General features: G+C 38.1%; 1 protein-coding gene across 3 annotated transcripts in view; it reads right to left on the reverse strand.

Moving 5' to 3' along the window:
* Nucleotides 1-12500, reverse strand: part of LOC123508136 (PDF receptor-like) — a 310821-nt gene that overhangs the window by 122607 nt on the left and 175714 nt on the right. For all 3 annotated transcript variants that reach the window (XM_045261651.1, XM_045261650.1, XM_045261652.1), the window contains exon 2: nucleotides 10515-10629. In XM_045261651.1, the coding sequence (XP_045117586.1) occupies nucleotides 10515-10629 (115 nt within the window). The remainder of the gene's footprint in view (nucleotides 1-10514; nucleotides 10630-12500) is intronic.

Here is a 12500-nt window from a genome sequence, read left to right on the forward strand (position 1 = left end):
TCCTCCTCCTCCTCCTCCTCCTCCTCCTCCTCCTCCTCCTCCTCCTCCTCCTCCTCCTCCTCCTCCTCCTCCTCCTCCTCCTCCTGCTTTTCATTCTACAAATTTACAAAAGAAAATAAGTATTTAAGGAAGAGTGAAATCTTGTCGTCCGAACGAAGATCACTGTCGCAGTAAATGTAAATGGCGCTTGTTCGATGTGTGAAGAATGCATAATCAATGTTAGCTTCCCCTCTATGAAGGTAAAAATGAACAAATGATTTAATATGTAAATGGAACAACAATACATTATAACTTCTATATTTATTTGAGATATGAATATGATAGAAAGGAAAAAAAAAATGTTTTCTAGAATTTTTGATCAGTAATGTTAATGAAAGCGGATCTGATGGACTGAAAAGTCTTCCTAAGTTCACAAAACTGTTCGCAATATTGTTCTATTTTATGCATCACCGATAAAAAGAAATTATTTATGATGTGTTCACGAGTCTTTCTTGGCGAAGGAAAACCTGTAAGATATGGAAAAACTTACTAATGTATTGAGGTTAATTAAAATTGTAGGTATTACTTTAACAAAGGCAGTATTGTTATGTATCCAACCTAACTGATCACACACAAACACACACACACACACACACACACACACACACACACACACACACACACACACACACACACACAGTTTCGTATAATTAATATTGTTTAATTATTATTATTATTATTATTATTATTATTATTATTATTATTATTATTTTATTTTATTATTTTTTTATTGTTATTATTATTATTATTATTATTATCATGATCATGATAATTATCATGATAATTATTATCATTATTATTATTGTTATTATTATTATTATTATTATTATTATTATTATTATTATTATTATTATTATTATTATTATTATTATTATTATTATTATCATGATAATTATTATCATTGTTGCTATTTTTATCATTATTATTATTATTATTATTATCATTACTATTATATACACACACACACACACACACATTATCATATATATATATATATATACATATATATATATATATATATATATATATATATATATATATATATATATATATATATATATATATATATATATATATATATATATATATATATATATATATATATATATATATATATATATATATATATATATATATATATATATATATATATATATATATATATATATATATATATATTTTTTTTAGCCTATAGCACCTGTAGAATACCTGAAGAGTAAGTATATGTGGGAAGCGCTGTTCAGTTTCCACCCATTAGTGGCACAGGCAATTTTATTTATAGTGGTACTCATATTAGGGCCATTATCACCGCCACCCAAGTGCATCATCTTTGGTGTGACCACCTAGAAACTGTGTATTATGGTGACATGTAAGTAACTTTAAACCACTCGACAAATGGCATAGCATCAAAGCGGTATGTGATAGGATTCGAACCTACACCTGGACGTCTGCCCCATCCCACGCTCACCACATTATCCACTACGCCACATTTATTTTCCTGTTAATTCCTACGTTGGTGATAACACCCTGGATTTTTCTAAATATTTTCACAGACATCTAACCCTTCAGGAATCAAGCAGTTCATGATGGGAATTCACAGAATGACTGACTTTTAACGTCTCATCTTTTTTAAAGTATTGCTCAGTTCCTCGCAAAGTAAATTTTTTTTATTTATAAAATTCAACACCACCTTCCAGATAATATGTATATTTTCTCTAGTGACACTCCACTATCGTCGTCTTGTACTCCTCTCTCTATTACTAATTTTGTTTCTCTTTGCTTTTCGTCTTTGTTTTCTCCTTTTCGCGTTCGTTTTTTATTTGATTTTTCTTATTTGCTCTCGATTTCGTGTGCCAGTTGGGCTCTTCGTTTCCTCTCCTTGTTTTTGTTTTCTTCCTAAATTTTTCCTCCATCGACATCCGTCTGTGCAAGATATGTCCTTTTCTTCTTTTCCTTCTATTTCAGTTTAAGTTTCTCTTTTCATTATTTGTTTTCCTTTATTTCTAATTTCTTCTTTCGTATTTGGGAATTTCATTGACATTCCGTGAAAGGAGACTAATCGCCGCATCCTTTTAACTCTCATCATCGTGAAGTAAATTGAATGAAAATTAAAGTTACTAATTTACATGATTAACTTAGCTTTCAGTATGACTTTTTAATGCGGGTAAGTACCGATATTGGAATTTTAATTAGTTTCGAGTTATTTTGTTTTTAATAACGTAAATTATTTTTAACTTGCAAACAATTTCGTAATTATTTTCACAGTAAAATTCTCTGTAATTAGACAACTCTGTAATTAGATATTTCCTACTTTTATTAAATTATCTTCCTTGGTTTTGTGGTATTGTTATTATTATTATTATTATTATTATTATTATTATTATTATTATTATTATTATTATTATTATTATTATTATTATTTTTTTTATTATTCATTATATATTTTCTTAGTTATTGCTATTAGTATTACCTGCTGTTGTTGTTGTTGTTGTTGTTGTTGTTGTTGTTGTTGTTGTTGTGTGTGTGTGTGTGTGTGTGTGTGTGTGTGTGTGTGTGTGTGTGTGTGTGTGTGTGTGTGTGCTTGTAAGTAAGTAGGCATATAAAGTTTATTTCCTTTTTTAAAGATCATCCAGATACATCCTTACACCTTTCGAGTGTGTGTGTATGTGTGTGTGTGTGTGTGTGTGTGTGTGTGTGTGTGTGTGTGTGTGTGTGTGTGTGTGTGTGTGTGTGTGTGTGTGTGTGTGTGAGTGTGTGTGGGTGGGTGGGTTGGTGGGTGAGAGAGAGAGAGAGAGAGAGAGAGAGAGAGAGAGAGAGAGAGAGAGAGAGAGAGAGAGAGAGAGAGAATGTGCAGTCATTGGCGTGAATAGCTACCTACCTGTACTGTATTTGTTTTAATCACTCGGCAACAAATCTGTAAAGTAAGAAATGTAAACGGGGGATATTAGTGTCTTCGAGAAATTATTCAGGTGTGACACGTGCAAAAATCAATAAGGAAACAAGAAGAACGTTTGCTGTGCTCCCGTCCAAACTGCACTGGGGCTGGGAGTGACGCAGAATTGAGTGTCGCTTACATTATCGCTCAAAGGCTTCAGTGCTCTTTGGGACAGTGAATGAGGAAGGGGAAAAAAAGGTTGAAACGATTCTTGTTCCTGAATTGAAAATATCACTCATCTCCAAAAAACGCGTTCAAAAGTCGTATGCAAATAATCCCCGAGAGACGACTTCCTCTTGCGCTGAAATGGTGTTTGTGAAATATAGTGTATAAGAGTCGTACACATGTTTGAATGATCGACTTTTATGCCATGCGATGTTACATTTTTTCCCTTTTCATATTAGGAGTGTGCAAATACGTGTGTCATGTTTAGGACGGAAAAGGTTTGACTGCAAGCAGAGAAACAAAGGTACAAAGAAAAAAAAACACATGCAAGAGCAAAAATGTAGAATCTCATTTCTGTTTCTGTTATACAATACTGTTTAAAAAAGACTTGGGATAGTAAAGGGGAAGCCTCGTAAGTCATTTGTACTTGTGGCTTGAAAGTCTAGAGTCTATTTTTCCCAATAGACAGTGTAGAGCAACAAGGTGGGGGCGTCATCCCTTGTGTATGGAGGAGAGCGGGTTCTGGATAACAAGTCTTTTTTACCACGTGCCTTCTTTTCTTTCCTGTTTTCCTTTAACCTTTCTTCATGGTGACACAACCAATTCCACCAGTCCTTGCCACTACCTGCTGCACCTTCCTGTCCTCCCGAGACTCAATCCCTATTCCCTCAGCTTGCCGTCTCCTTGACATTCCCCTAACTCAGCAGTGATTCGTTTTCCTCCTGTCCTTCCTGCTTTTTCCCCGATTCACCTCCCTGTCCCCGACCATCCATTCCCTTCTATTCTTCTCCCTTTCCTGCAACAGCCCATCCCTTCCCCTCTATTCCTCCGCCCTTCCTACCACCGATCATCCTCCCACTCACTTCCTTGCCACCGGTAATCCCATCCTCTCTATTCCATCCCATATCTCCTCCACCGCCCATCCCTTCCCCTCCACTCCTCTACCCTCCCTGCCAAAACTTATCCCTTCCCTCTATTCCTTCCACTCTCCTCCCTCCACCAGGCAATCCTCATTCTTAGTTTCACGGACGTGTTTCGACAACTTGCAGTGGAATTAAAATAAAAGTTTATTTATTGGGTCGTTGTTGCTGTTGTTCCAGGTTCGCAGAAAATGGAATTGCCACCTCCGAAAATGTTTTATGAGAAAACTTACCAGGTGAAAAAAAAGTATGTAACGTGAAAGTACGACAGTAAATAATTATGCTTTCGTAAATTTGATTCTGAAACCGAAATATAGAAAAAAAAGGAATTGCTTTAGTTTTAATATGTTTTAACTCTTCCTCCTCCTCTTTCTCCTTCTTTTCCTTCTCCTCTTTATCCTCGTCTTCCTCCTCCTCCTCCTCCTCCTCCTCCTCCTCCTCCTCCTCCTCCTCCTCCTCCAGTCTAACCAACACAAAAGCTCGCACTTGAGTACTGAGATCCTCCACTCCGCCCACACACCCCTCAGGAAGGGAGCGATTTGTCCACCTTCCCTGCTGTTCCGTGCCGCCACCCCGTGCTGCTCGTGAGGAACTGCATTATGCATCCTGCAAATCCTACTTATACGTGAGTGGGAAGGAAATGCACGGAGGAATTCTCTGTAGGCCGGAGGGGAGAATATTTAGCAGTGTGTCGTGATTTAGTGAACAGTGGTAAGGCTGCCTGTCTCTTACACTCCACTTCCTCCCGTTCCTCCTCCTCCTTCTTTTCCTCCACCTCCTCCTCCTTCTCCTCTCTCTGTTTCTGTGCCTGCTTCCTGAGTCTCTCCTTGACAGTCTTCTTCAGCCGCCATTCACAGCCCAGCTTGCACCAGACATCAGGTACAAGTGTTATTGCCTGACGCACGTGCTGCAGTTTCACTTTTGTGCCTCGTCGGTGCAGTCATTCACGTGGGTCAATTATATATATATATATATATATATATATATATATATATATATATATATATATATATATATATATATATATATATATATATATAACAAGGGTTGATAGCAGAAATTGTAGATACTAAAAGTGTAGGGAAACCATGGTGGAAAATCTTCATATTTCTTGCTTTATTATTTTCAACGTTTCGCCTCACAGACTAGGCATCTTCAGGGCCTACAATTTGTTATTAATTATTGTAGGCCCTGAAGATGCCTTCTGTCTGTGAGGCGAAACGTTGGAAAATAATAAAGCAGGAAATATGAAGATTTCCATGGTGACTTCCGTACACCTTTAGTATCTACAATTTCTGCTATCAACCCTTGTTTTATACATATATATATATATATATATATATATATATATATATATATATATATATATATATATATATATATATATTTATTTATTTATTTATTTATTTATTTATTTATTTATTTATTCATTTATTTATTTCCACACTGCTATAAAAAGGTACACTATTTTTCGCCCAAAGGCCACTCAGTATGTGCAATTATTAGGCTTTTTGGATGAATTGAGACTTGGATATGATCATGAATATGTGTATGTATTGACACGTCATCATGATTCCAGACCACCACGTTTATTGCTGGGTAAAATCGTGTGAATGGCTGCTTCTGGCGAGAGGTGGTGGTGGTTGCGGTGGTCATGGTAGGAATGTTCACTTACGAAGAAAAAGAAGAGTAGGAAAAAAGAAAAGAGAACACCAATATACACATTCAGCACGCACCTGATTTGCACATCACTCACTTTACGTGTAGTGTACCGTAACTCACACACACACACACACACACACACACACACACACACACACACACACACACACACACATTAAGTAACTAAAAAAAAAAGAAAAATATAAACCGCTTTAATGGAAGTATAAGACAGCTATCTCATTCCAGCCGTTTGATGTGGGATAGATGGAGAGAGAGAGAGAGAGAGAGAGAGAGAGAGAGAGAGAGAGAGAGAGAGAGAGAGAGAGAGAGAGAGAGAGAGAGAGAGAGAGAGAGAGAGAGAGAGAGAGTGTACAGGATCATCTGCGTTATAAGTGGGAAAACATTACTCTCACTTCATATCACCTCTCACTTCTCTCCTCGCGCACTCTCCAAGGTGACGCAGATGTGTCAAGAAAATGGAAGATAATATTTTACCGCCTTGTGTTTTTCTTTTCATTTTTTTTTCCGTGTTACTCGTAAACGAAAAAAGTCCTTTCGTTTTTGTTGGGAGCTTTTTTGCCTGTCACCAACCCTTTGTCTCTATGTTTGTCTGTTTGTCTGTATATTTTTTCCCCTTTCTTTCTTTTCTGACTGTCTTTGTTTCTTTGTTCACCTGTGTATGTCTGCCTACCTTTCTGCCTACCTGCTTCTCTGTCTGCCTGCCTGCCTGCCTGCCTGTCTATCTCTCTGTTTTTCACTCTTTGTTTCATAGTCTGTCATTGTTAAGCACAGTCATTTCAAGTCTTGGTAAAAGTGGGGATGTTTTGGTTGCGTCATAGTTGTGGCTGGAGTGGCTGGGGGTGAGCCATCGTGAGGATCGTGGTGAGGCAAGGCGAGTGCGGGGTGGAGGTGATTGGATACCAGCACCAAGTGTTTCCTGCTGGTCTACGAGAGGTGTCTTTATATAACATATTGGAGGTGATCTCGTAAACAATTGTTGAGATATCGTCTATTTACAGATACCCTGGTCTCTCGTCAGTAATCATTAGCACTAATTACTAATATTAGAACTTTAATAATTAATGTTGAATGTTTCTGGAGAGACAGAGAGGCGTGAGAACAGAAAATATTTCACCACTTGCTTACATCATAATTATCCAGAACCAATTATTTGGATTCATAATTTCTTGGTGTACGTATTTAGCGAGTGGTGAACAAAGGATAGAGTTAAGTGAAGCGAATGTTTCCTCATATGTTGGCTATAATTGGCCAGTCTTTCTTTGCATATGTCTGTCTGTCTGTCTCTGTCTGGCTGGTGGCGGTCTCTCTCTCTCTCTCTCTCTCTCTCTCTCTCTCTCTCTCTCTCTCTCTCTCTCTCTCTCTCTCTCTCTCTCTCTCTCTCTCTCTCTCAGGGCATGTGCTGCAAATTTGATGAACGTTTGTTATTTTGATTACCTCTTTCTGCTTCAAAGGACTGCCTCCCCTCTCCTCCCAAACCTCTTTTGAATAACTTGACTAAGCAAAAGTGAAAGATATTCTCATAAGTTATTCTCTCTAAGTTTGGAGCCTAGAGAGAAACGCAAGAAGTGCAGCAGCAAGTACGCGGGGGAATGAATGACCAAAAAATTAATAAGTAAAAATAAGTAAAGACAACAAGTCAGGGAAACGTTCTACTTTCATTGTAAAATACTGATAGTTTTTCATGAGCTCTTTTGCTTTTGATGTATCGCTTTGTAGCCGTGGCAGACAAGAGATCAATTGGGAAGTTGTGCAGAACACTATCTACTGCAGTGACTTCAAAACAGTTGTCAGAGATTGAGAGGAAAAAGTGTACAACGTATATGTTTCTTCATTTATATGTCTGCTTGGTTTCTTGTTTGTTTTATGTTTATTATGAATTGTATCGAATTCTTCATATGTCGTCTTCTCCCTTATCTGTGTGTGTGTGTGTGTGTGTGTGTGTGTGTGTGTGTGTGTGTGTGTGTGTGTGTGTGTGTGTGTGTGTGTGTGTGTGTGTGTGTGTGTGTGTGTCCTTGTGTATGCAGTAATTTGTAAATTGAAGACAGAACACCAATGTTCACTGCGTAAGCTGCACTGATAGCGATTTTCAGACACGACCTTGTATAATATTGACATTTGTAAAGAGAGAGAGAGAGAGAGAGAGAGAGAGAGAGAGAGAGAGAGAGAGAGAGAGAGAGAGAGAGAGAGAGAGAGAGAATATCATAACTCAATAACACAACACTAATCTGAAAATAACAGTAGAATATATATACCGAAGAGAAACATAAATGCAGGCTGTCATATTCATTTATTTTTTGTCCTTCATTCATCTTAAGCTTCATCTGTCGGCGTGTGTATCTTGTAGTAACATCAGGTAATGTCTTGACGCTGCGGATACAAGAAGGATTGAATAAAGAGAGGTTAGAATGCTCGTTTCTGTGTGTGTGTGTGTGTGTGTGTGTGTGTGTGTGTGTGTGTGTGTGTGTGTGTGTGTGTGTGTGTGTGTTTTCTGGTTTTGGGTTCCGAATTACTGCCTTGTATTTTGTTTTTGTTCCGGAAAAAAGTTTAGGGAGTTTGTTTTACTTGATCCAGTCAGTCAAGAGAAGCCGCCGACTTTTTTAATCAAGTCTCCTCCTCCTCCTCCTCCTCCTCCTCTTTCTTCTCGGTATTATCTGTTTTTTCTGTGTTTATTTCTATTCTCTTCCGTCTCTTCCAAACAGTCTGGTAAGGATCTCATTGTGTGTTGCTTTATAGTCTTCCTTTATATTCTTCCTCCTCCTTTTCCTCCTTTCATCCTGCTGCTTTTTATGTGTTCCTTTATATTTTTCTCTCCGTATCTGCCACACATCTCTCTCTCTCTCTCTCTCTCTCTCTCTCTCTCTCTCTCTCTCTCTCTCTGATCAGTATATTTTCTTTTCCATTTTCCTTTTTGCATCTTTCTTGCATGTTTCTTTTTTTTTTTTTTTTTCCTGCCTTGTTTTTTCTCTTCGTGCTCTTGGTCTCCTTTTTTCATATTCATCTTCCTCCTTATTGTTCATTACGTTGCTGTCCCAGATGCAATGTTTTGATTTCCATGGTTTTAAGGAGTAAGAGGAGTTAAAGGATGGACGATGATTAGAAGAAGAAGAGGTAGATGAAAAAATAGAGAAACAGAATGAAAAGTAGGAGGACGATTAGGAGGAGGAGAATGAGGATTAGGAGGAGGAGGAGGAGGAGGAGGAGGAAGATGAAAGGAGGAGGAGAAAAGCAGAACAATGAAGAAAATATGAATGTGAATTGACGAAGAATAAATACTGGAAGGAAAAAGGAGTTGCAAAAGAAAAAAAGAAAAATATAACAAAAAAAAGAGCAAGAAAATGAAGAGAAAGAAGAAAATAAGATACGATGAACGAGAGAGAGAGAGAGAGAGAGAGAGAGAGAGAGAGAGAGAGAGAGAGAGTCTAAATTATAATCTACTACTGCCACTTCCTTTTAATATTTGAGATGCTCGATGCCATTGACGTGACGTGGAGGTGAATTGAGGAACTGACTGGAAGGTTTGATGATTGGAGGAGGGAGAAAGAGAAGGAATGGTAGAGAGGAATGAGTTCTTGGAAGGGCGAGGAAAGGCAGAGGAGTGGAGCGAACTTGAAGATACGAGGTCAGAAAGAGACTGATAGAGAATGTTGATGCGGAAAAGAAATCGAGAGTCAATCGCTAATGGGTAAAATTTAGATTGCTTGACCTTTGCTTGGATTTTCTATGAGTGATGCCCTTAGCTTAACAAGTTTTCTTCTTGAGTTGAAAGGAAACTTGAGTCCTTAGAGAGAGAGAGAGAGAGAGAGAGAGAGAGAGAGAGAGAGAGAGAGAGTTTTGGAAGTTTTGTTACTTTATTGTGTTAACGCTGTGATTTCAAATTCAAGAAAAATGTGATATAGCGCCTCTTGAAGGAGAAACTCTTGTAAACTAATAATGGTGGAATGTGCGTCAAGGGGAGAGAGAAAAGACAAATGGGTACGATTATGCAAATTTACTTAAGATAAATCAAAGGAGAAGGCAAGACACAGGGAAAGGAGTACCGAGTGAGATAATGAGGCTGATGAGAGGAATGAGGTTGATGAGAAGGAGAAAAAAAAAGCAGGTTGTGAGTGGAAGATAAGAAAAAAAAAAAAAACTGACTACAACACAAACATGAGGAAAAAATTACGTTATGAAAATCGAAAGAAACCCTTAAGAAGAATGATGAACAACAAGGAAAACCGTAAAAGGAATGAAAAAACCACCTATGAAAACCGAAAGAAAGAATAAAAGAAGAAAGGAATAAAAAAATGAAACCATAAACAAATGAAAAACTACAAGGAAAACCGAAAAAAAGAGTGAAAAGAATGAAAGCAACAAGAAAAACCGTAAAAAGCATAAAAACAAAGGAATACCTAAAAAATAATAAAAGGAATAAAAAACTGCAGAAATCGTAAAAAAAAAAAAAAACAGCGAAAACAATAAGAAAATATAAAAAATAGCGTGCATACATAAATAAGACCAATCTCCCTTCAAACTCTCCCTGTTAACTCGTCACTAACAATCTCATTACCGAGTCGATTCCAGCCACCTATCGCCCTGTTTGATAACCAGTTTTTAAAGTAATTCAATTTTCATTTCCTCGTTTTCATGTTTCATTTTATACTGTAGACAAGAGACCAATTCAGAAGCGAAACAACTTGACGCTAAATCAGAAACGATCTTGACGTTATGTGCTGAAATGGTAAAAGCACGGACTAGGTTGACGAGGGTGAGAATCGTGAATATTAACTTACCATGAGCCGAAAGATTGACGTGCTGGAAGGAATCGACGCAGGCCTGAAGGAAGATGGAGTGAGTCATGGGCGGAGACTGCGGGAGGGCGTGTTCCTCTGTCTCACACACCGGCGTCTGTTGGGAGCGTAAAAAAGTTGTTGTGAGATTGAGAGAGAGAGAGAGAGAGAGAGAGAGAGAGAGAGATAACACATAACATATGAGATGGGAAAACATTGATATTTCTCCTTTTGTCTTCTTTCTATTCATGTGTTGTCTCTGTGTGTGTGTGTGTGTGTGTGTGTGTGTGTGTGTGTGTGTGTGTGTGTGTGTGTGTGTGTGTGTGTGTGTGTGTGTGTGTGTGTGTGAGAGAGAGAGAGAGAGAGAGAGAGAGAGAGAGAGAAATTTTTACTGTTACGTGTCCAAGAACATGACAATAGTAATAATAATAATGATCATTTTTAATGTTATTAAGAAATTAATTTCAATGATAATAGAAAAATAATAATGATAATAGTAATGAATATAATGATAATCACCTACGAGAGACACATTTTCAAGTAAGAACAGAAGATGGTGTTCTTCGGCGTCCTTCTTCGTGAAGGAAGTTGCTATTCCAAGGACACGGAGCCAATCAGTCTAAGCGATTAAGTAAACATGTCTGGGTGGCTGTTGCCTTTGATAAGAGGTGCGGGTGACCGAGTCTGTGGGATCTAGTGATAAGTCAGTCTCTCTCTCTCTCTCTCTCTCTCTCTCTCTCTCTCTCTCTCTCTCTCTCTCTCTCTCTCTCTCTCTTTCTCATTGCGTGACATCGAATCCGTTTTATTTTTTTCCTGTGAGCGAAGGAGATGACGGAAGAGATCACGGAAGGAGAGGAATGTCAAGGGAAGGAGGGCAGAGGAGAGCAATACTTCTTTGACAGCAAGACTCACATCTGCGTTGAGGGAATTCGTCTTGATTTCGGAAGAGTACGAAAGAGAGAGAGAGAGAGAGAGAGAGAGAGAGAGAGAGAGAGAGAGAGAGAGAGAGAGAGAGAGAGAGAATAAAGAAAAGGCACTTCTTGGGGATAGGGAAGCGACGGTATGCGTACAGTGGTATGTGTATGATTATCAGACTCAGAAATAACTCCCCGAGGACAGACTGGCTTGGTGGAGGCGAGAGTGAGACACGAAGCGGAATGGTAATGCTCCCTGAGGCTCGGCTGAGTCCTCCCCAGCTGATCCTTTGTGAACCTCCAGCTCATTCGCACCCCTTGCTCACCTCATTTCCATTTATGACATCCCACCTGATTATGGATGACTTCCACATGACCTGAACGGCAGAGCTGGGGATGAGGTGAGTCAAGGCCGGTGAGAGAAATGAGAAACAATGACGGATGTTGCCACTGTGAACTGTTTCATCTGATAGATAACCTGGTGTGAGTGGCTTACAACCAAAAGCTGTCACACAATCGCAGTTTGAAGTAATAAAACGTTCGGATGGCAATATTTTATTAAGAAAGTGGTTTTATTACTTGTTAGTGTATTAAAAGCCGTGCAACAATGTCTTCTAACCTATAATACATACCTAAATAAGAATGTGTACCGTAAACAAATGTACAACATAAAATATAACATTTAACATTTCATATTCACGCTAGTAACTAGTTGGTTGTGTACCAAGTCAGCCATCGTAACAAAACCAAAATAAATATAGTTTCGTCTTTTCATATTTGTTCATTTATTCATTTTTGCCCGTTAGCGCGTTATCGTCAGTCAAATACATTGTATCCGGAAGACATTTTTTTTTCTTTACGTCAGGTCGGCATTATTGATTTTCTGTTGGTTAAATCTCTTTCTTGCGGCTACCTGCTTGTGTGAATCCGCTGAGGATCCCACCAATGTCAAGTCTTACCCGTGCATCCTGCGTGAGACTCATTAACTAACTTATGTTTCCTCGTGTGATTTTTCGTCTCCCTGCCATCTTCTATTAAACAAAGGCCTCTATTTCAATATTTGAAATATTCATCT

This window comes from Portunus trituberculatus, chromosome 24 (genome assembly GCF_017591435.1).
Source record: "Portunus trituberculatus isolate SZX2019 chromosome 24, ASM1759143v1, whole genome shotgun sequence".
Lineage (NCBI taxonomy): Eukaryota > Metazoa > Arthropoda > Malacostraca > Decapoda > Portunidae > Portunus > Portunus trituberculatus.